The 25,642-nt window shown below is 39.4% G+C and overlaps 1 protein-coding gene across 1 annotated transcript in view; it reads right to left on the reverse strand.

Moving 5' to 3' along the window:
- Positions 1-25,642, reverse strand: part of Pgant7 (N-acetylgalactosaminyltransferase 7) — a 188,583-nt gene that overhangs the window by 23,515 nt on the left and 139,426 nt on the right. Inside the window, exon 10 of the mRNA XM_067153717.2 lies at positions 7,209-7,307. Within this exon, the coding sequence (XP_067009818.1) occupies positions 7,209-7,307 (99 nt within the window). The remainder of the gene's footprint in view (positions 1-7,208; positions 7,308-25,642) is intronic.

Consider the following 25,642-nt stretch of genomic DNA (forward strand, 5'->3'; position numbering starts at 1 on the left):
TCTTTAAATAATAATATCATAAATTTTCAATCTCATGCAAAGTGTTGCTTGTAAAAACACATGAGGGGCAGGGATCGTGTTCTATTTTATAGTTAATCACATTCATCCAACAACACATTTGCTTAGCAGTCCTGCAATTTCAACAAGGTCACAATGAACTGTGATGCAGTTGGGAGAGAGCTGTCGCGTGATGGACTGCGAAGAGGCAGTGTCTCAGACTACGACAGTGACTGTGGTGAAGGGATTCCTCTTAAGAAAGAAGAATACAATATTATGGGAAACACCTCTCTCATGGCAGATGTGGGGGGCAATACGGTTTGTTGTCAGAAACTTCTTGAAACAGGACAGAGTTCGTGATGTAATCATAAAATCAGACAATAGGATTCAAATATCAATGTACCTTCCTTTCTTTTCCTATAGTATTGAATTATAGATGTTTAATTCTTCTTACTGTATAATTTCATCATAAAAGGCACACATCATTACAAATACAGTACTACTGAAAACATGTTATGTCCAAACATTTTTGTAAATAACACAAACTTTAAAAGTGACATTTTTCTGAGATTGTATGGTTTGATGAACATAATATTTTATTAAAACAGAATTCAATATCTACCTCTATTCTCAACAAGATTTTTTTGCAGTTCCTGAAAATTAAATTCATGTGGGCATAAGTTTTGCAGCTGGACGACTCAAACAGGAATTCAAGATGTTGTCACACTCTTTTCTTAAATGTTCTGATTTTGAAAATTTTGATCTGGTCACCCTAGTAAGAGACAACAACCCTCGAATGAAGTAACCAGAACTGCTAAGTTTATGACACTTAAAAAACTTGTTCTGGAAATAAACTTCACACATAAGACTGAGGTTCATCCATTTCTCTTGCTACCTACTGTAGTCCCATAAATACTTCTTATTTTATGTCAGAAATACCAGATTTTCAACATCATGGCAAAACTCAGCTCTTTGTCGCAAAAATCCAAATCAATCAGGATATTTCCCACTTGACAGGTATTGAACAACACGCTCCAGCTGTTGTAGTGCATGTATATATACCAATGGACAAGAACCCAAAAATTAAAGTGGTGCATTTCGGACATTTTATGCAACTACATTTAGATACTTCACATATTATACATAACATTGTTACAAACTGTGACCGGAGTTGGGACAGCTGTAGTTATCGAAATCTCTTTATTGTATTTTGAAAAACTCCTTTCGACATTTGAGAGGCATTTGTTTCGAAAATTTATTAATGGTTTTATTGTTTTGAACTTGTGGAAGAAAAAAAATTATTTATAATTGGAACTGTAAAAGAACATTGCAAAATTTTGGTGTTTAAATTATTATGTAACTGTGGTTGTAAAAATTATTATTATTTTGTGAAACTTTGGTATTATGTAGCTGAGTTTTGAAATTATGTATTTGCTGTTGAGGCAGGGTGTACCTACATGTGCCCTTCTTAGTAGAATTTTTCTAGTAGTTTCCTGTTTTTTTACAAAGAAAGATCTCGAAAAGCACTGCTATTGGTTACAATAACGATGTTTTTAATTGTGAATGTGAGTGTCAGGAGTAGACTTGATTCCATGTTTGGCTATTCATGGGTTACACCATTTCCGGCTCTTCGCTCCTTGGTGGCAGCGAAGAGCTCTTCCATGTCTTTGACATCTGCCCCAGCCAAGAAGGCGGACGTGCTCCGGCCGTCCGCCATCCGTCCCGTCCTGGGATACCTACCTCAGGGTAAGCACTATTCTTTGTGTTTCGGCCTTTAACTTATTTTTATGTAAGTGCCCCATAGTAAAGTACGTCGGAGTTTACCCTTGATTTTCACATTCGCCAGTTAATCCTCGAAATGACTTGACATTTAGTATTTGGAGGAAAGTCCCTTTCCTTTTGTTTAAGTAAATTGTAATTAACATGTAAATTTAATTTACCTCCCGTAGATCTACATCCCTCGATTTACGCCAACTTGCCAGCCTCATTTGCTTTCACCTTGTAATTTTATTTCACTTTGGGTTTTCTATTTTCCCTTTCTTAAGTCTAATTGCAAATGTGTGTAGCATATACTATTCTCCTTGTATTTTGAAAAATTAATAGGTTACGTGCAATGTAGAGTATTTTATTTACAGGCACAGTTAATTTTTTTAAATTTTCATTTTAAACATGTCTTTGTTTGGTATGTAGATTTTGCTTTGTACCTTTATCTTCCTTTGTTAGTAAATCTGAAGTTTGAGGGTGACTGGCATGGATATATTTCTACCGACCTTGTAGGTTTTCCACTCCGCTTCCCGCATCCTTTCGTTGCTGTCACGTTGGTCTACCTCTTGTTTAAGTTTTAGCCCCCTCGAGTATATTTTTACATTTTATATAATTTTGTAATTTCATTATTTATTATTATTTACATATTTTACGTCCACATTGGAACACTTAAATCAATACATTTGAGTTAATTTCTTCTTTTTCTTCTCCCAGAACTTTCTCATCCTCTCCGACCTGGAAGCCCTTTCTGTGTCTGATATAGTATATTGTTTCCGTTCAACTGTTTTTAGTTTGAGACTTATGCTTTTGTGCTTCAAAATCCTCTTCTCTTTTCTATCTTTGATTTGTTGCCGAGTTATACCCAATTCGTCCAAATCATCCTGAACTTCTTTGAACCAAATTCTTCTTCTTCTTCTTATTTTTTCTTCTTAAGACGTCGTCTCCAAACGGAGGTAGACGATCCACAAGGCCAGCTCTGATCTTGATGTTGCAGCCATGCCATGTGAATTTATTGGAATATCTCTCAGGATCTTTAATGCAGTGGTTTCCCGTTGCCTTCTGCATCCTAATGCCGTTGACCAAACTGGTTCCTCCGCCTTTGGGAACAATTTCTTGTCCCCAGGACAATAGAGTGCCCTTACCCATACCCGCTCATCCACTCTCAAAGAGACTGTTGGCACTTGGTACAGGGGATCTCCTTATACCGGGAGATAATCGGTCCCTTCATTCGTTAGCCGCCTGCATATAAAACACAATTTTTATATGCAGTCGTTGCCCCCTCTCTACCACGGGGAGGTGAATGTCAGGATTTCACCGTCATTGAAACAAGGACCAAATGGCATTTCCTTGTATCTCTGGTTCTTGATTTTATTCTTCAAAAAGTAATCGAATAGTTGTTTCAATATCCTGGTGTTTGGTAATCTTGATATGTGACAGAAAAAGGAAATTCTTCTTTTACGCATTGTAGATATTATTGATTCACATTCACGATAGACAATGTTGTTAGGCAACAATCTCCACTGTCCATCAACTTGGTGTTTTTTATTAATAATTGTTCTAAGAATTCTTCTATCAGTTTTCTGTAATTTGTCTGTTGTAGATTTTACATTTAATATGAATAAAGTTTCACTAGCACATGTTGCCTCTGGTTTAACTATGGAATTATAGTGTTTCAGCTTAGCGTTTATCGAAAGAGATTCTTTTTTTTATAGGTTGCTTTGTGCTTGTTTAAATTCAGTTCTTCTGTGCTCTATTGCTTCTTTTTCATTTGTGTTCCATGTTATTATTTCCCCAAGATATTTGAATTTCTGAACAATTTTAATCTCTTTATTACTGTTCAGTTGAATAACTGGTAAATCATCTCTAAAAGTTGGCATCATTTCTGTTTTTTCAAATGAAATTTGTAATCCCACTTTTTTAGCTATAATTTCTAGTTGTTCAATTTGAAATTTAGCCTCTTCTATTGTATTTGCAAGTAATGCTAAATCGTCCGCAAAAGCAAGTTTAATATTTCTACCGATCTTGATAGTTGGTTGGCATTTCTTGTTCCATTCACGCATAACCTTCTCCAATGCACAATTAAATAACAATGGCAATTTCATTATTATAATATTTTTATTTATTTGTTGTGTAACCTGAAGCAACATTTGTACTCCTCACAGCCTACCTGTAATGGTTTCCACCTACTCGATACCTTATTTTATTTTGTCTTGGGCAATTTATATCATTATATCATTGTATATATTATATATTTGTAATGTTCTACCTGATTTAACCTGTAATCTGTTTCCACAAAAACACATACCACCCATTGTTTGATGTAAAAAAAAAAAAAAATTGGTCCATCCTTGTTTAACATTTATGTAGAAAGAGTCGCAATGTGTACTGAGCGCATGATAAGTCTCTAGTAAAAAATAAGAGCAGATATGCCATATGTGTTCACTATTTGCTGTACCTAAGTGGTCCTTGCTCGTTTGTAACGTACTCCTGCCATAACCTTTCGATCTACGTTCTATAAGCTTCTTGAAACATTGTCTCATCTACGTCTCCATATACTTAGCAATATCTACATTTCTACTGGACTATATGCCTTCCAATGTTATTATTATCTATGTATTAATGGTTTAATCATATTTGGTGCTCACTCGTCTCTTCCTCCCCGTGTATCACTACATACTGACTGCTATTCTGTGTTTACATTCTACGGTCTACGTCATCTGCTACGTCACCCAAAACTTCTCGAAGTTACTAGGCTTCCTTTCTTGGCGTATACATAATGCACTGCCGTGCTCGTCTCACCAGCCTGGCATCGAATTGTGTACACACACACACACAGAGAGAGAGAGAGAGAGAGAGAGAGAGAGAGAGAGAGAGAGAGAGAGAGAGAGAGAGAGAGAGAGTGTGTGTGTGTGTGTGTAAAGAGGGAGCCACTGTCCTTGTGCGGCTTGCTGTATTCAAGCGCAAGTCTTTTCTGTCCAACAGGAAACATCGTATCGTCGGGATACTGGGTGAGCTAACACTAAGACTAAATTTGCCCTTTCAGGCACTTGTCTGTTTATTCATTCTGCTTATTGAAGGCCTTATTTTGTGCCTAATCTGTTTCGATGTTTTCTGGACTTAAAATTTTCACGACATAAAATGAAGACGAAAATCTTTAATTTGGACTAAGAGTGACCACCGTCAACATGATATGTTCAAACCTTTTAAATAGCACAGTAGTCGGCGAAAGAACTCTCTCTAAGTATTGCGCAGTCGGATTCCTGTTTTTCTTTCATCCTTATTATTTTTCATCTTCCTCCTTTCCCTCCGGTCCCTTCTTTGCTTGCATTATTAGAGTTTTGTAAAACACCCTGGAGGTGTTAGTTTTTACTAGTCGTGGCCAAAAATTATGGTTGTCATGCTAGAATGTTGCTTTATGAAAAGTTTATCCTTGTTATCCTAAAAAGGAATGTTATGAGTTTACGGTATGTGTAAATCGTTCTAAAGTTTGCAAGTAGATTTTGGGTAGCAGTTTCTTCCTTGTTTTGATTGTTTCGAACTCTGTGGTCTTATGAATGTGGGAAAACGCATTGCTGGACTTCATCTATGTTGTCTCTTGGACTTTTTTCAAATCCCATGTTAATCTGTGTATGTCAATTATCGAATGATGGTCCTTTTCTCATTTCTGGTGCCTACCATGGAAAACCTCTCCTATCCCTGCCCCAGTGTTGCTTCCTATCACTCTGCTCGTTACTGTTTGTTTTACACAGAATCTTGGTCTCATCAACCTTGTTAGGAGAATTGGTGACATATTCTCACCATTGCTTTTCAAACAGCGCCGATGCAAATATACTATGCACAGCTGCGATACACGTTTCACAACACTGTGCCACCTTGTAATACTCACTTGTCCATGAACAGTTCCAACACCTACTTTACCTGGTGATCCCTTATGCACTCCTCAATGATACTTGATACTTTATGAGCAGTGTAAGCTACAAGTTGTGGATAATCCTCTCACAACCGCCAGTAAAGATGAATTTGACTCAATATTATTGTGACGGTACAAGGGGTCGTAGCCAGAAGGCTGTTGTTCGAATCCCAGTCAACAGTCGGTTGAGATCTGTATCTAAAAAACCTGTGTGGCAACAGAAAGGACCAGTTCCAGTGATCTCAGAAACAAGTGGGATAAGCTGAAGAACGAGGACAATACATAAACAAGTGCCATCCTTGCAATAGCCATACGTCATGGCAAATAATGTTTCCTTACATATACACGGTATACCATACAATGGTGAGATGTCCTGGATACTCCTGGTCACAGCACGAGACGGCAGTGCATAGGACGAGTACCACGCAGTGTGCAGAATGGAGGTGACCGTTCATCAGAATGTCACAGAGAGCTTGTGGAAACCATGGGGAATAACGCCGTTCTGTTGTGAGATAGGAGCAGCATTTCCGCACGGATGTGAAAGAAGCAGCATCGTGCAACGGTCCGGATTGACGTGTCCCATGCAGTGCATGGATGTGAGTTTACAAGCTGAAACAACTAATGACAAATGAACCATCCACAGAATGGCAAAGAGGCAATTTCAGTGCTGGGGGTGGGAAGTACTGGAAGTGAAAGAACCACTGAGCAGCAGATGGTTTGGAACACAAGAAGACATGTCCAACGCTGTGAAACATGATACTGCAAAATTCACACATGGTTGCATTCTTGGCAACGTGTTGTGGACAATCTAGGACATTACTGTACTCTCTCAGAGTGAACAGGATTTCATCGTTAATAGATTCCTGGCTTTCTATGCTACACCTACACACTTCCATTTGTGTGCTAGATGCTGCATTGCCCGCCCCCCATTATATTTATCACTATGTCTATTCTGTATTAAATTATGCAGTTCATGTGTTAAATACAGAAGCTGGAAATTTGTCCACAGTAGACTGTATATTTGTAGAGTGCATCACGTTTAACTGTACTGGAAAGTTACGTGAAAACACAAGTCAGTGGGTGTGGCAAATCTCTTGATCTCCAGACTGAACAGGCCTAACATGCTGGAGGTACAAGTCACTGTTCATGGTCCTGTACAGCCATACACAAGATTTTAGAAAAATATGTGTCCTTTAGAAAATCAACGAGTGGCTGGAAAGGTACGCTACAACAAAGGAGGATACCCAGTGTTGGTAGAACAACTGTGTAGCCGGTATCACTGTAATGGTGAGAAATCACAGAGCCCCAGTATTTATTACAGCTTTAGATTTGTCTTTATATGTCAGGGAAAAATTTTCTTATCTTTCAGTTTGTTATTTTGAAAGGTTGTATAAATGTCATGTTAGAACATGGATGTGGGTCTTCTTTTGCCATTTACTAAATATTCTGAACCACTCTGCGTACACACTTCAGCAAATTATACTGTAAATTTGAGTGACATCATGGAACTTTAGAAAACATATGCAATGAAACTCACCTGATTGTTGCCATAGCCATGACAGGGTGACATGCCCATAAGGCTGGGCGGCCCGTGGCCTAGGGTGTCCATGCAGGTCGAACTGGCCAAATTGCGAAGCTATACAAGGGAAGAAGAAACAACAATTACCTGAGAATTATCATCATCTGAGTAATCATCGGGGAAACATTCTAAAGCGCTAACCACTGTCCGAGTGTATCATCTACATCCCTATTACACCCCTCCTAAGAATTTTAAAAATGTAAAATCGAAGTATAATTTCTTCCTCCTTCTATCCGTCTGTCTGCTGGTAGCTAAAGTGTGTGACAGCGTTCAATGTAGTTCAGAAGGCAGAAGTTACAGCCTCAGTGCTGAGTGGTGAGTTGAGCAACCGCATATCACAAATCTAGAACAAGAATGAAGCACCAGAGTGGATCGTGCAGACAATTGTCACGTTGCAACACCTGCGCAAGTGATAGAGGAGTTACCGGCCTTGTCCAGTTGGCCGGGCTGGCCACTCGCCAGCTTTGCCGGAGAATAAAAACATTCTGATGGGACTCGAACCAGCTGTCAGACCATATAAACTTGACACCTTAACAATCATGGCTACCAGGCATTGAAGTTGCAATACATTTCATGTGCTGGAGGAGACTGCCATGCAAGCTCTTTTACAGTAGAAGCAAATTCATTTAATATGAATTTAAACTTCTTACTACTAGCTTGAACCCACTTGACTCACGCATGCATCGGCCAAGTCTTCAACTCAAATGACAAGGCCGAGTTGTATGCAACTCCTTATGGCTTGTTTACAGCTCTCCTAAACATAATGTATTGCCCAATTGTAGCCTCTGAAAGCACAAACATTTCAGTCTCCTAGACATGGCTCTGGGCATAGTACATGCCAGCGACAGCTGTTTTAGGCAATGATTTAGAGGACATTGATGGCGATTAAGATGATACTGAAGAATATATTTTAAGTGAACGTAGCAGTCCGTCTGATACGAGCGACTGTGAAATCATACCTAAAGCCGCGCGTGCAAAAGTGTGGGTTAGTAATAGTGATAACCAACCAATTACCATATAATCTTGAGTACCACCCGCACTGATTTTTTAAAAATATTGCTTCCAAAATTGGGTGTGGGTCTTATTTAAAATTTTGGGAAACTTATCTTTCCGAATGCGCGTAAATCGGGCATCACCGCTGGCGCGGCTTGCAACAATGCTCTCTCCGCTCTCAGTATACACTACTTCTGTGCTTGGCGTGAGTCTCACGCACGTTCTTAGAGTATCAGCATGAATTCCACAAACCGTTTGCGATTTTTTACTGCGAGTGAGAAACCAAAAGTAGTTTGGGAAACCGAAATTATTGGAAATTGTGCCGCCAGTAGGAAATACGATATTGACGAGTCGTGTATTCGCGATTGGAGAAAGAAGAAAAATGTGCTATTAACATGTAGTGGTGATCGTAGAGCTTTTCATGGACTGAGTGTACAGTTTCCAGAAATTGAAAAAAAACTTTATAAATATGTGACAGAAAGGCGGGAATTGGGATATGGTGTGTCAATCAAAATGTGTCAGGTAAAGGAACTTTCAACTGAAGGGTTTAAGGCAAGTCTAGGATGGGTTTGTAATTTTTATAACAGAAATGGGTTGAGTGTACGAAGGCCTACCTCAATTTCACAGCGTCTTCCTGGTGCCTACGATGAGAAGTTATTGTCGTTTCAGCGTCATATAATTTGGCTGCGGAAGGAAAATGCAGATTTGCTTTCCCAAACTGGCAATGCAGATCAGATGCCAGTCTACTTTGAAATGCCAGTGGACAGGACTGTGAATGTTAAGGGTGCGAAAAGTGTTACCATTAGAACAGGTGGTAATGAAAAACAACGGTGTACAGTAATGTTGTGTATTCTCGCCGACGGAACCAAATTGCCACTGTACATTGTTCTCAAGCGAAAGACGCTTCCTAAAAATCTATCCGCTGGTGTTATTGTCGGATCTCAGAACTCCGGCTGGATGGACAATTCACTTGTGGAAGACTGGGTAAAGTGTGTCTGGCAACGTCGCCCTGGTGCATTATTGGGACAAAAGAGCTTGCTTGTTCTCGACAGTTACCAAGGCCGCACAACAGATGCTGTGAAGAAATATATCAAGGATGGGAAAACCGACCTAGCAGTCATTCCGGGCGGGATGACGTCTATGCTACAGCCGCTGGATGTCTGCGTGAACCGTCCATTTAAAGCAGCCTTGAAACAGCTCTATACAGAATGGATGGCCGCCGATAATCACACACTGACGCCAACTGGTCGCATTCAGCGTCTGGAAGTTCAGCTGCTGTGTTTGTGGATTTTGACAGCATGGAATCGTATCCCTGGAGACCTCATTCAGAAGAGCTTCAGGAAATGTAGCATTTCTAATGCTATGGATGGCAGTGAAAACAACATTTTGTGGGAAGGTGATGGAGATGAAAGTTCCGAAGTTGGTACTGATGATGATGATGATGATGATGATGATGATGAATGAACTCGTTGAATATCGTTCTGGAAATGTTTGTTTACTTTTATTTGTATTTTCTAATCATTTGATGTGTGTTAGTAAAGATTGTAGGCCTAACTAATTTTGACCTCACTTTTTTTTTTTTAATTTTGTTCTTTCAAAATAAGGGCGCGGGTCTTATTCGGTGGTGGGTGGTATTCGAGATTATATGGTATTCCTCACTTCACAGGCTCTCCAGGGGTATCAGGAGAACTGAGAGACAAAGAATTAGATAATTTTGTATTGAACTTGTCAGTGTTTGAGTTTATGGACCCGTTGTTCTCCCACATAAACGGGAATCAAATATGTATGCTACGGAACAATTATCGGACCCCGATAGGCAAAAAAGGAGTAGACTAATCCTAGAATAAACCCTCAACCACAACCTGATGAAATCAAAGCTTTGTAGTAAAAACTCATACAAAATTTTACTACAGACTTTTTTATCTTAATAACATTAGCTTTCTCATAGTCAAAGTTGAAACTGTAATAAATATGACCAACACTGAACATCGTGACAAACTTAAAGTTGTCAAATCATGACAGAAAAGAACTAAAAGTAATATTCTAGCTGACAAATGGTGGTTAGGAATAAAGCACATACAAAATGTCCTCTTACTCTAGCCCTTCTGAAAAAGTAATGTGTAAATATTTTTTAAATATTTATTCTATTCAGTAGGAAACAGCTTTCATTGTTACTCATTACTTCCATTTGGCTTAGACGAGAGAGTAACATGATGGCGGATGCAAGTTTTTTCATCATTGAGGAGCGAAGGTGGCCTGTGAGTGGATTCACAAATGTCCAACAACACACAAGACAATGGAAGACATTGAGGGACTTAACTGTGTGTTTTGGGAAACCATTGCCATCCTGGCCAACGTTATTGGTATGGAAAAAGAAAGCCTTTGCCAGGGCGGAAATTTATGATATGCCACGTAGCGGGAGACCAAACACTCGCACCGACATGTGTTGCTCAGGCAGAATCAATTGAATGTGTTCACCAACAAAGATAAATCGTTAACGTTCTGCTGGAATTAACGGACAGAGGAACAGCTGGCATTATTACGTTCCAACAAGATAGTGCTCCTCACATTTGCTCTAAGTGTCAGCAGACGGCTAAACTAACAACTTCCAAACTCGTGGATCATAAGACTTGACTGCCCCCCACAAAGCCGGGATCCCACCACACCGGACTATGTTTTAAGAGGTCCGTGATACGTGAAGCTGCAACAGATTTCAAAAGAACGTGGCAACACACAAAAATGGAGAATGCACACAGACATTGTCTGCACTGAACTGTATGTAGTCTAAAGGGACTTTCCACACATCCTGTATTAGACACAGAGTTTAAACATATCCATTTCTTAACCGACAGAAATTACAAATCAAAATTACGTAATATGCATAAATTTTGGGTCATGCTTTAAATTTAGCAAAGAATTCAGTGGTAAATTTGTTAATTAAAAGAAGTTATACACTCTAATAAAATCTACACTAACAACAAAACTTTGGACAACAAATAATAATTTAGGTACAAGTAAAATTGGTGAATTCATTTAGATTTTTTAAAACATCAATAAAATTTACAAACAGGCAGCATTGGTCACGATAATTGCTGATTTAATAATGACTTTAATAAAATGATTCTTATAATTTAAATTACAATTTGATTTATTTTAAATGCCAGTCTAACAATCTGCAAGCAGGTCTTATGGCGACGATGGAATAAGAAATCGTTATGAGTGGGAAGGAAGAGGCCATGGCATTATTTAAGGTACAACTCTAACATTTGCCTGGTATGAAAATGAGGAAACCATGGAAAACCATGTTCCGGACTGCCGACAGTTTTGCATTTACATCTTAAAGATCATAAAGATGACATAAGATGTATCACATAACAATTTGTTATTTAAATACTTCTTTTATAAATATAATTTTTATTTTCCATGTTATTCAACTGTAGGAAGATTCAATATTGAAACTAGATTACGATTATATCAATATTTAAATAGTATTAAGTTATTGGGAGACACAGTAGAAGTCCGTTGTGTTGTTTGAGTCATCAGTCCATAGACTGGTTTGATGCAGCCCTCCATGCCACCCTATCCTGTGCTAACCTTTTCATTTCTACGTAACTATTGCATCCTACATCTGCGCTAATCTGCTTGTCATATTCATACCTTGGTCTACCCCTACCGTTCTTACCACCTACACTTCCTTCAAAAACCAACTGAACAAGTCCTGGGTGTCTTAAGATGTGTCCTATCATTCTATCTCTTCTTCTCGTCAAATTTAGCCAAATCGATCTCCTCGCACCAATTCGATTCAGTATCCCTTCATTCGTGATTCGATCTATCCATCTCACCTTCAGCATTCTTCTGTAACACCACATTTCAAAAGCTTCTATTCTCTTTCTTTCTGAGCTAGTTATCGTCCATGTTTCACTTCCATACAATGCCACGCTCCACACGAAAGTCTTCAAAAACATCTTTCTAATTCCTATATCAATGTTTGAAGTGAGCCAATTTCTTTTCTTAAGAAAGCTCTTTCTGGCTTGTGCTAGTCTGCATTTTATGTCCTCCTTACTTCTGCCATCGTTAGTTATTTTACTACCCAAGTAACAATATTCATCTACTTCCTTTAAGATTTCATTTCCCAATCTAATATTTCCTACATCACCTGCCTTCGTTCGACTGCACTCCATTACTTTTGTTTTGGACTTATTTATTTTCATCTTGTACTCCTTACCCAAGACTTCATCCATACCATTCAGCAACTTCTCGAGATCTTCTGCAGTCTCAGATAAAATAACAATATCGGCAAATCTCAAGGTTTTGATTTCCTCTCCTTGGACTGTGATTCCCTTTCCAAATTTCTCTTTGATTTCCTTTACTGCCTGTCCTATGTAAACATTGAAAAGGAGAGGGGACAAACTGCAGCCTTGCCTCACTCCTTTCTGGATTGCTGCTTCTTTTTCAAAGCCCTCGATTCTTATCACTGCAGACTGATTTTTATACAGATTGTAGATAATTCTTCGGTCTCGGTATCTGATCCCTATCATCTTCAGAATCATAAATAGCTTGGTCCAATCAACATTATCGAATGCCTTTTCTAGATCTACGAATGCCATGTGCGTGGGTTTGTCCTTCTCGATTCGATCCTCTAAGATCAGACATAAGGTCAGGATTGCTTCACGTGTTCCTACACTTCTCCTGAAGCCAAATTGATCTTCTCCCAACTCTGCTTCAACTTGTTTTTCCATTCTTCTGTAAATAATATGTGTTAAAATTTTGCAGGCATGAGATACTAAACTAATGGTGCGGTAGTTTTCACACCTGTCAGCACCGGCTTTCTTGGGAATAGGTATAACAACATTCTGCCGAAAATCAGATGGGACTTCTCCTGTCTCATACATCTTGCACACTAAATGAAATAACCTTGCCATGCTTGTTTCTCCTAAGGCAGTCAGTAATTCAGAGGGAATGTCATCAATTCCAGGTGCCTTGTTCCTATTTAGGTCACTCATAGCTCTGTCAAACTCTGACCTCAAAATTGGGTCTCCCATTTCATCAGCATCAACAGCCTCTTCATGTTCCAGAACCAAATTATCTACATCTTTAACTTGATACAACTGTTGGATATGCTCCTGCTATCTTTTTGCTTTGTCTTCTTTCCCTAGAAGTGGCTTTCCATCTAAGCTCTTAATATTCATACACCTAGACCAAAGGTTTCCTTGATTTTGCTGTATGCAGCATCTACCTTTCCCAGGACCATACAGCCTTCGACATCCTTGCACTTCTCCTTCAGCCATTCTTCCTTAGCTACCTTGCACTTTCTATCCACTTGATTCTTTAATCGCCTGTATTCTTTTCTGCCCTCTTCATTTCTAGCATTCTTGCATTTTCGTCGTTCATCAATCAGGTCTAGTATCTCCTGAGTTATCCACTGATTCTTAGTTGATCTTTTCTTCCTTCCTTCCTTCCTTCCTTCCTTCCTTCCTTCCTTCCTTCCTTCCTTCCTTCCTTCCTTCCTTCGTTATATCAGAATTTTTGTAAAGGTCAGGGTAAATCCCATACACATTAAACTCGGTACGAAACGGCAATCAGTTTTTCAAATTTTGCGTTTTCGCGGATGTTTTCCACACTACGGCTTAATCGTTTGTTATTTTTCGAAATCCAATACTACATGAAAGGGTAGGTTTAATTTCATTCTGAAAAAATTATAGCATCACTCCAGAGGCCTCTGTGCCAAACGTACCAGTTTTCTTCTTCAAACGGCGCCACCTATCCTAACCATGTATGTATCATGAAAACATATTTCAAGTGCACGTATAGAAATGATAACCTCCTTGGGAACAGCCTTTCCAAAATTTAATTAAACGCGAAAAAAATCTGAACTGTCCTCTGAAATCAGTGATGTACTCTGCCATATCCTGAGATATAGCATATTCTTACTTAATTTCAGTATTAAGTATACAATATTAAGCGATTGTTTACTTCAGCCTTTATTTCTAATGAGGTAAAAGCTGCTATCAGCCACATCATTTACGCATTTATTACGTAAACGTGTTATCCTCTTTCATTTTGAATTTCCTTTTAGAGAACAGCAGTCGATGAGAGAGCACGCAAGTGTACATAGCGAGAAAATTATACCGTTCGATGATCAATCGCATTTTGTGGCATATGTTTCAGTTTAAACAGCGTCACATAACCTAACCGTATATGAATCATGAAAACATACTTCAAGCGCACGTAGAGAAATTATAACCACCTTCCTACGAATTAACATGGGAATATTCCAAAATTTAACTACATGTGGGAAAATATATACTATCCTCTGAAATCAGTGATGTACTCTGCCATTTCTTGAGGTGTATCGTATTCTTACTTAATTTCAGAGTAGAGTATTAAAATTAAGCGATCACTTAGCCTTTATTTCTAACGAGTTAACAACTGCTATCGGCCACGTCATTTACGCATTTGTTACGAAAATGTGTAATCCTCTTTCATTTTGAATTTCCTTTTAGAGAACAGCAGTCGACGGGTATTACTAATCGACTCCAACATTGCCTTCGAATGTCGATGAGAGAACTCGTTAGTAGACATAGCGAGGAAGCGATACCAAACATGATCAATCGAATGCAATATAATGGCTGGGTGCGGAAAAAATCGTGCACGCTTAATCGCTTGTAATAAGGGATGCATCAGTGATAGGGCTCTCTCTGTAATACACAGTTTAATACAGGAAATCCCATAAAAATGTATACACTCTTTGATAGTTCATAACAACCACGCTGTTGTGGCGGCTTGAAATAATGGCTGGAGTCAGACTGAACTTTGAGTGCTACTGGAAGACTGAGAACATAAGTGCAGTGCAAAGACAGTTTAAAATGGAGTTTCAACGCGATGCACCAATGAGACTCACCTCACAATTACTCGTTTGCGAGATAAGTTTGAGGAAGAAGGAACTGTTAAGGATGTCCATAAGAGCCATTCCGGAAGATCACCATCATCCACAAGCACCACTAGAGAAAGAGAAGTCATGGCGCGATTTCTGCAATCACCTACAAAAATCTGTTTGGCAAGCGGCTCGTGAGACAGGAGTTCCAAAATCTAACATCCATCGCACTTTGAAGCATGCCCAACATTAGTTCACGCTCTTTTTACAAGTTGCTTTACGTCACACCGACGGCGATGATGAAACAGGAAAGGGCTAGGAGTGGGATGGAAGCAACAATGGCCTTAAGTAAGGTACAGCTCCAGCATTTGCCTGGTGTGAAAATGGGAAACCACGGAAAACCATCTTCAGGGCTGCCGACAGTGGGATTCGAACCCACTATCTCCCAAATACTGGATACTGGCAGTCCACGCTCTTAATGCAGATGATTATGACAAGAGAATTGAATTTTGTGAGTGGTACCAAGCAAAATCAGCAGAGGACAATCAATTCCCATACAAGATTGTTGGGAGTGATGAGGCATTCAAGTTTAATGGTTCCATTAATCGTCACGGCAGCTAACAATCCTCATGTGACAGTGGAACATCATGTGAACTTAGCTGGGGTTAAATGTGGTGTGGTCTGTCAGCATTTGGTTTAACTGGACCTTTCTTTTTTTATGATACCATTAACTCAACCTGCTACAAGAGATGTTCAGGAATGAAGAATGGTGTTTCCACCTCACCAACACCATCGAGATGTAGGGGCCTATCCCGACGGCCACCTGCCAAACAAATGGGTAGGACCGAGCACCCTCCACGCTCACCAGATTTGACCCCCCTGGACTTTTTTCCATGGGCGTATGTTAAACACAATGTTTACACCACAAAACCAGCTACAATCAATGAGTTGAGAGCAGCCATTGAAAGAAATACCAAGTGAAATAATTAGGAACGTTTTGGATTCAATCAGTCAGCGATCAATTGTGCTTGGACCACAATAATTGGCAGGTTTCTACATTTGTTCACATAATTTTGATTTTTGAAACTTTTCTGTACTATAATAATTGTTAGTGTTGTAGTCATTTAAAGAGTGTACACATTTTAATGGTACATCCTGTATAGGAATTGTGAAGGGACAGAATCTGACGTTATAACAGGGTTCTCGTTATATGCCGTACTTGCTATAGTGGACTTCTACTGTACTTGTGTAATCTAGATAATTTTATATTCAATAATGATGATGATGATGATGATGATGATGCTTGGCCTCCGAAGAGGCCTGGTGCAGGACTTGTGAGTTGACGCCATGTCGCCTATGAGGATGATTAATTCTAATGGTGAAGAAAGCGCACACACACCCTGGCCAGCATGCTAACCATTTAGCCATGGAGCCAGTATTCAGTCATTAAACTAAGAAGTAAGATACAGAAAGTGCTTGAGAAAATAAAGCATTTAAAGTTTTGAGAGAAAGATGTTATAAATACCGGCAGTTCAGATATATTAAATTGAACTAGCTGCCACTGACCAGTACTACAGCAAGTAGCTTGAATTACAAGTCACTATATAGACGTGTACAGGAAATGGCACCTATTCTGTCACTATCTGGTCATTAGCCAAATACTTGGTTTGCTGGAGGTTGCAAGTTCCGTAGTTCAGACAGCGAATCATTATGAATGCTATTATGTTCTGTCGGCAATACTGCATGCTAATTATTGGAGCACAAGTTAATTTTGTTCTGATATTAATTAGAAGTGTGGCTCATTCAAATTAAGTGTCATGAGTTGGATCACAGCTCTCAATATATTGTTGTGTCCGACTCGTTGGCTGAATGGTCAGCGTACTGGCCTTCGGTTCACAGGGTCCCGGGTTTGATTCCCGGCCGGGTCGCGGATTTTAACCTTCATTGGTTAATTCCAATGACCTGGGGGCTGGGTGTTTGTGCTGTCCCCAACATCCCTGCAACTCACACCCCAAACATAACACTATCCTCCACCACAATAACACGCAGTTACCTACACATGGCAGATGCCGCCCACCCTCATCGGAGGGTCTGCCTTACAAGGGCTGTACTCAGCTAGAAATAGCCACACTAAATTATTATGAATGAAAAAAACCTACAACCTGTTTTCCAGTCATTGACCGGGTCAGGGATGTAATGAATGAAACATATATAGGCTGTTATTACGATGGGGTCGCCACTCCCAAGGTGATTTATATTAATGAGTGATAAATGCTACGAAATGATAATGGAGAGTGTTGCTGGAATGAAAGATGACAGGGAAAACCGGAGTACCCGGAGAAAAACCTGTCCCGCCTCCGCTTTGTCCAGCACAAATCTCACATGGAGTCACCGGGATTTGAACCACGGTATCCAGCGGTGAGAGGCCGACGCGGTGCCGTCTGAGCCAACTAAATGATTATATATTGTTGTAATTAGTATGCGTTAAGTGAGCATCGACTTTAACCCTCTTGGAGCCAGGCGGTAGTGCGAGGACCAGCCTTTTAAATTGCCAAAGCCAATGAGGTCATCCTTTAAATATCCAGTTGGAAGTTGCCAGTGCCGATTACATCGACCGGCTGAAAATTCTGAAATACGTTATTTTTAGGCAACCTAAAAATAATAATAATAATCGTATGGCCTCAGCTACCATGTGCAGACATTTCGATTTGACGCCATCTGGCTGTCTGCTTGTCAATTTCGACGTTCCGTTTCACTCTAGGTCCGTTAGAAGGCAGACCGAGTAAACCGAAACTCTCCTGGGCGTCTATGGCTGAGAGTTAATTAATTTTGTCGGGTAAATACCAAATGTGTCACCAGAGATCTTTTACATGCCGACATCGTACGACATGGAGTGTCGAATGGACTTTTTTCCGCCCTTCAAAAATCCGACTACCTCTGCCGGGTTTGAACCCGCTATCTTGGGATCCGGAGGCCGACACTCTACCACGGATCCACAGAGGCAGCTTTTGGCAACCTATAGTGGCATGAATACTTTTGTGACAACCTATAGGGAAGGGGCTACCTGTTGTTATGTGCCTGACCTTGCTTTGGCAGTTTTTAGAGGGTATTCTAACTTTCACAAGAGTCGCTTCCTGTCTTTAGAAATACTGGTAACTGGTCAGTAAGAGATTGTTCCTTGCACAGAGTGGATTTGTGAAAGCAAAGTAGCAAGTGTTTCACATGATATTTTTCAGTGAGTGCTGATGACGATAAATCAACGAACTATTTGGAACAGCGTGAAGTTAACGCAAATGATTTATTTTCATATAGTGATAATGAATTCAGTTCAGAGAGTAGAGATGAAATTATACTGGACACGCCCCCTGGATGACTGCAGCTAAAGAAGAGATATTTGTTTCAAACGGCATGAAAGCTACTGTGAATGTGGTGGGTGGTAGATGAAACTAGTGATGACGAAGATGATAATGTCTCTGGAGACCACTTTATGGAAATTTCTTCCAACATTCCTCAACCTCCTGTCTCCTTCATGCAACACGTCCCTCCGTCTGATACTCCACCCATATCATACTTCAATTTATTTTTCACTTTCACTCTGTTAAACCTTCTAGTAACAGAGACCAATCACTACGCTAACCAACTCCTTACCTGTCACCCAATTCCTGACCTCGATGTTGGAGACGCACTACAATTAAAAGCTGCGTTAGTGTTTATTGTCTGTATAATTCCTATTAGTGTTAGTGATAAGTGTTAATTATCTGTTAGTGTAACCATACTCCTAAGTGCTTCAACAGTGGTCTCAAACTTTGGACGACGACAACAACAACAACAACAACAACAACAACAACAACAACAATAATAATAATAATAATAATAATAATTTGGCGTAGGGTTGTGGCGACTCCATCGCCCAGTGGGAAACCACTGCAATCAGCCACCCGAGTATTGGCAGGAAAACCATAACCTTTAGGGTTAGGAGGAAATGCCTACCCACAGCCAGGCACATCTCGAGGCACCTCTCGATCTCAACAATTGAGTTGTATTTTCGTGATATTTCCCAAAAGATCACCACTGGTTGTATTTTCAACATGTAACCCTAGCATGATGGAACACACGCTACCAATGCAACTACCCCAGGCCCCAGACGCAGGTCTGGTTTCTCCCGATCGTCGGATTCTGGGGGATCAGGAACATCATGCTTCAGAGAAAGATCGGAGCTTCTCAAAATCTCTTCGCCCCAAAAAAAGGAACTTCCTTGGTACTATTAACATCAACACACTGCTGAAAACTGGAAAGCTTAAACAACTGACTGACGCCCTGGACAAATTTGATATTCAAATCCTAGTGATCCAAGAAATCAGATTTCAAGATGAGAACCACTTTGACTCTGAAAACTTCAGGATATTTAAGGGCAAACCAGCCATAAATACAGTGAAACCTCGATTCTCCGTTTTTCGAGGGACCGTGAAAATAAAACGTACAACACGGGAAAACGGAAAATCCGGGAATGAATGAAAACTATCAGTTTGGCTAAACATCACAAAAATGAAATATGTATAATTATAATCTTACAAAAACTCCTAAACCAAACCAAACTACAGCCCCAGTGAGACTTTGCCTGCCAAGCGACCGCTGCTCAGCCCGAAGCCCTGCAGATTACGAGGGGCGCATCGTCAGTGCGACGAATCCTCTCGGCCGATATTCCTGGCTCTGTAGATCGGGGTCGCCATCTCACCATTAGATACGGTAGCTCCACAATTAAAGGTAATCACGTAGGCTAAGTGGACCTGGAACCAGACTTATATCCAGGTAAAATTGCCTGACCTGGTCGCAATCGAACCCGGGCCCTCTGGATGAGAGCCGGGCATGTTAGACCGCGAACCGCATTAATTACCGGTACGCGAGTTCAAAATCTCGATACTTTATATTCAATTTTACAGGGGAATCTTCGTCAGTTTCCCGTGAAAACTTCTTTCAGTTCAGCAACTTTGATTACGCTAGCCAAACTCTTCGAAAAATCTAACAACGCCAAGCCAAACGACAATCGACCACAAGTAGCTTTTAATTCTTTCATCTAATAAAATAAAGCATATTAGATACAAAAGCACCCAAAATGATGGCGAAATCCGTTCATTTCTTAATCTTTCATTGTAATTTGGTCTCCGGTATACTGTTCGTAGTCAGTTTCTGGAAATCTCGTACCGCGCAAATTAGGCCTACATCGACTTTTAAAGGTTATGTCAAGACCATCTACAATAATATCAGACCTTAATACAAAAACAACATGGCCGACGCATCGGTTCCATGTAAGCACGCTGTGATACATAAACATAACCTTTTGATTATCGTATTGAATTGCTAAGCTGTCAATAATAACGAACAGAAACTCTACTTTGGGTAATAGACCAACACTATCTAGAAATAGCCTCTGTTTAGCTAAGCAATATGTGGATAATTCAAAATATACGGCACATATTTTCTTTGAACTAGTATGGTAAAGGAAATAGCACCCTTGGTAAATTATTCCAGACTGTAATTCTTCTTCCTACAAATCAATACTTGTTTTAGAAATACATTTATTTGAATGACCTTTCTATTACCATATGTTTTAAGTAGGCCTATAATAGCCTACCTCGTTCAAGATTTTTTTTAGAAACATAACCTTGCCGCGAATTTCAATTCTCTCATAACAATAATTCTGATAGGACCTAATGAACCACCAAACTGCTACATCTGTTCAATTTAGAGAATCTATAGGAGAATGAACTAGAAATTCACTGGTAGTATATTTATTTTCGTTTAAAGCACTTTAAAACCCACATCGTTGGTAACGTAAATACGTACTATAAGGTACAGTATATCAATTGATAACTTGTCCTCTAATTTAACGAGGAGAATATCATCTCCATTCACAGATAAATAAATAGCTTTATCACTTTTTATAACCTCACTTTTAAAATCCTCAAAAGGTATAGTAATTGAGAAATGTACTAGGATTGGCACCAACACAGAGTTTTGGTCTTATCCGAAAAAAAAAAAACAGCTCATCAAGTACACGGAACACATCCTCTCTATTGACAAATTTATCCTCGAATGTTTTAATGCACCGTAATAAATTACTTGTAACTACGAAATCGCCATGATGCATTAAGTGCACTTGATCTGAATGCGAGTGCATCTCCTGTAATATGAATTACATCCAGGCATAGAATACGATCGACACGTCCTAATATATCAAAATAGTTTTCAAACCATATTTCAAAAAAACATGACTACACTAACGTTTCCTAATCAATCCAAACCAACAGAAAGAAATGAACAGATGCTTCGCACATACTCATGTTTACATTTGAACAAACCGATCGGGCCGCCATTTTAGCTAATATCGATAGCTGCATTAAGGTCTGATATATGAGTGGCTCAGCGCCATAGGTGCCTAACCCACAAATTTTAAAAATGCTGTAAATGTGCTATAATGGACTCCTAATAGTTGCCTCTATCAGGACCAGACTTGTCTACTACATTCCAGTAGCTTGATTGGTGCTGCCACCTGCAATTATGTTAGGCAACTTTCATAACCTTCAGTTCCTTTAGTGCCAGCTGTGCCTATCCAACATCAAGATGGCTGAAGAGAGCTGGATTGTGGAAATGGTGCTGGAGGATAATTACGATGGCAGTGGCAAGGACCAAGGTTATGAACGTAACTATGCTGATTTCAAATCCTCAGGTAATTTAGAATAGATACACATATTGATAATATTAGGTAATAAGTTGAATGGTTTGTGATTAATACGGAAAACATGTAGTTGGTTAGGCATTTCTAGCTCTGACTGAAGTAAATGAAATTGTATTGTGCTTAGGCATAACTGATTGATACTTCAATGGTGATTATGTTATGTATTAAATTTGGTACTAGTTCTAACATAATGAGTAACTGAAGAGGATAAGTTCTGGCTATAAAAATATTAATATAAGTAATTCAGAAAGTCCATTATAAATATTATGTTGGTTAGGCAAGTCTGGCTCTGATCTACCGATGCATTTTCAGATGCAGGAAGACAAGATGGGCCTGCAGCTGTTACGTTTGTATGCGATTCTATTTCACAAACCTCAGGTAAAATTTCTTTATAACTATAAGTGCAGTGGAGATAATGTTCTAGAGACCTGTTGTTGAGAGTTAATGTAACTTGGTTACAGGTAACTCAGAACCACAAGTACGCACAAGGAAAACGTGGAATAGTTGAAGCTACGGTGGCTTAAGATACAGATAGAGTACCCAAAGACCCTGTTTTATAGCTACAACAGCCATGGAGATAGGATATTCCAGACAGCTGATCTCTCAAAGAAATCTGTTCGAGGCTGACCCATCCGCCAGTTACCAAATTCTCTGGAGCTCTACCCCAAAGGCAGGAAAATATCAAAAGGGAAATTAAAAGATTTATTGGATCTGATGAAATATATTCCACCACAACACCACCATTTCTACAGATCACTTAAAGAACAAGAACAAGAAGAAAGTGAAGTTGACGAAGATTGAAAATAATAAGGAGTTACCGTAGATTATGTATTGTCAAGAGCAGATTCAAATATTATTAATTTATGTCATTTAAATTTCTTTAGAGGTAAATACTGAACTTATTTCAATAGTTCCTGCTGAAAATGAGCATTAAAAAGTTCCTTATATCTAAGTCCATTGTTGCCTAACCAGCAATTTTGTTTGTGAAGTGTGTTATAGTTCAGCGCCAAAACTGCCTATAAGTTTGTGATTTATTTTGGTTGGGGATAATTAGTGCCAATTTTTTTATTGTTATGTATGTGAAAAAACAGTATTTGTACTAAGTAATGCAATAAAAAGTAATATTTAAGATGGACTTGTCATTTTTCAATCGTAGTCTAACTTTAACCTAAAATATCTCAAAATGAAGTAAATGTGGGTTAGGCAACTATGGCACTGAGCCACTCATATTGTAGTTGGTCTTGGTTATGTTGAACTCGAAAACATGGTTTCGAATGTAAGTATCGATTCTTAAAATTTCTCGAATACATTATATTCAATTCTGCGCGTCACAAATCCAATCAAATTGGAAAGATAAAAGAAATATCAAAACTTCAGAAATTACGGTTATTCGTGACCTTGAGGTCATCTGGAAAGTGCGCTCGCTGCACATGTCAGTACGAGTTTGAAATGATACCAATCATTGAAAACGTAACGTGCGCAAGTAAAACGACTGCTGTTTTTGGTATTTTAACCCTCAAACGTTGTTGTGGGGTCTTTTACGATACCAGTAGAACTGGACAGCCCTGGCGTTGCGTCAGCCTGCTACTCTGACCTTCAACATTCCTTGTACCTTATCAGCAGTGCAAGCTTGACTTGCAGCCGAAGTGGATGTGTAGTGGTGTGATTTGTTTTCACAGTGCATAAGTTGAAATATCAAGTGGTGCCATTATTGACCCCACGACAGTGTAAGTGTTTGTATGTTACGTTTGATAACAACGTCGACACCCGTGACACTTCGTGTAATTTTGAGTATTGTTTAATATTATTCTTTTCTTTTCAGTGGTATTATGTCTTCTACATCTCGTGGACGTATGCCTGTGCTTGATCCTAATTTTCCTGGCTTTGTAAACAGTGTGTTAGAAGAAGATGAAGGAAGTGATATAAGTGATCGCGAAAACGAAAACGATCCGGATTATAATTCTGAACATAATACCGATTCCGAACAAGACTATGATTCTGACGATGCTAATAGTGATACAGTTAACCAGCCCAATAGAGGAACAGCTAATTTCTTTGGTAAAAATAGATACAAATGGTCATCGAGTGAACCCACTAGGAATGTGAGAACACCTGCCCACAACCTGATCATCAAACTTCCTACTGTCAAAGGGCCTGCAAATGCATTGGGGGATTCATGCAGTCCGTTACAAGCATGGGAGTGTTTGTTTAGCACAGATATGTTAGAAGAAGTAGTCAAGCGCACTAATGAGAAACTTTATTCCTATCGTACTCAGTTTTCTGCCCAAAACAGAACTGAACTAAGGGACACCAATGTCACAGAGCTTAGGGCTTTTTTTGGGCTTCTATATGTCAGCGCTATATTTAAATCTAACCATGAAACTCTGGAATCAATGTTTGCCACAGATGGTACTGGCAGGGATATTTTTCGGGCCATATTATCGAAACAGAGGACCTCACTTCTCATATATTGTCTAAGATTTGACGATAGTACCACCCGAGATGAAAGGAAGAAAACAGATCCTGCTGCGCCAATATCATGGATATTTCAGAGGATGATTGAGAATAGCCAGAATTGTTACAACATAAGCTCGTATGCATGTATAGATGAGATGCTTGTTGGCTTTCATGGTAGGTGTAAATTTAGGGTGTACATGGCAAGCAAACCAGAAAAATATGGTCTGAAGATCATGATTTTATCTGACGCCCGCACAAATTACCTTCTAAACGCCTACATATTGTAACAGGAACGCCCGTACTTCAGTATATCGGAGAGCATGAGGAACGACAAGGCGTGTACGGCCCATGCTAAGAGAGTAAGAGAGAAGGGTAGTGAAAGAAAAATTCATGATTAAGTGGATCCTTCAGTTTATTCAATAAATAGGCAAATAATTATGTCACCTTTTATAGCTGAATTGTAGATTTGTCCCTGAGGGCGTGAAGAGGACGTTGTCCCGCGGCGGCTGCGTCGTCTTGCGGTCGGCGTCGGCGTTGTCTTCCGTCGTTGGTGTTTGTATTAGTGTTGATGACTCGAACCAGAGGCAGGAACGGGGAAATGTGGAGCTTCCACATTCGACGTCATGGGGTACTGGTGTGACACTTCCCTATGGCGAAGCACGCCGAAATAGTTCCCACAGCAGCAAGGATAAAGTTAGAGTCACAGTTCGTATTTGGAATAATACGCAAATGAAACAATCTAGGACCTTCCGAGGTGCGGTGATCAAGCACTTCATAAAGAAAATCGAGTACAGTCTCTGCACTGTACTCCACCAGCATAATACATTTGTTGAAATAAATGACAGTCCAATTTCCAGTACGTCGTGATTTTCAGATTATCACTGGCACTTAAGATCATAATGCAACACAGTTCAACGGATAGACACAATTAATGCAAGAACACAGTTTTAAACGAATTCAAAGCTGGGACAGTTTATGTGAGAACACAGTCTTTAAATGAATTCAAGCTGGCGAGAACACAGTCTTTAAACGAATTCAAGGCTGACACAATTAATGCAAGAACACAGTTTTAAACGAATTCAAAGCTGGCACAGTTTATGTGAGAACACAGTCTTTAAATGAATTCAAGCTGGCGAGAACACAGTCTTTAAACGAATTCAAGGCTGACACAATTAATGCAAGAACACAGTTTTAAACGAATTCAAAGCTGGGACAGTTTATGTGAGAACACAGTCTTTAAATGAATTCAAGCTGGCGAGAACACAGTCTTTAAACGAATTCAAGGCTGACACAATTAATGCAAGAACACAGTTTTAAACGAATTCAAATATA

The sequence above is a fragment of the Anabrus simplex genome, chromosome 9 (genome assembly GCF_040414725.1).
Source record: "Anabrus simplex isolate iqAnaSimp1 chromosome 9, ASM4041472v1, whole genome shotgun sequence".
Taxonomy (NCBI): domain Eukaryota; kingdom Metazoa; phylum Arthropoda; class Insecta; order Orthoptera; family Tettigoniidae; genus Anabrus; species Anabrus simplex.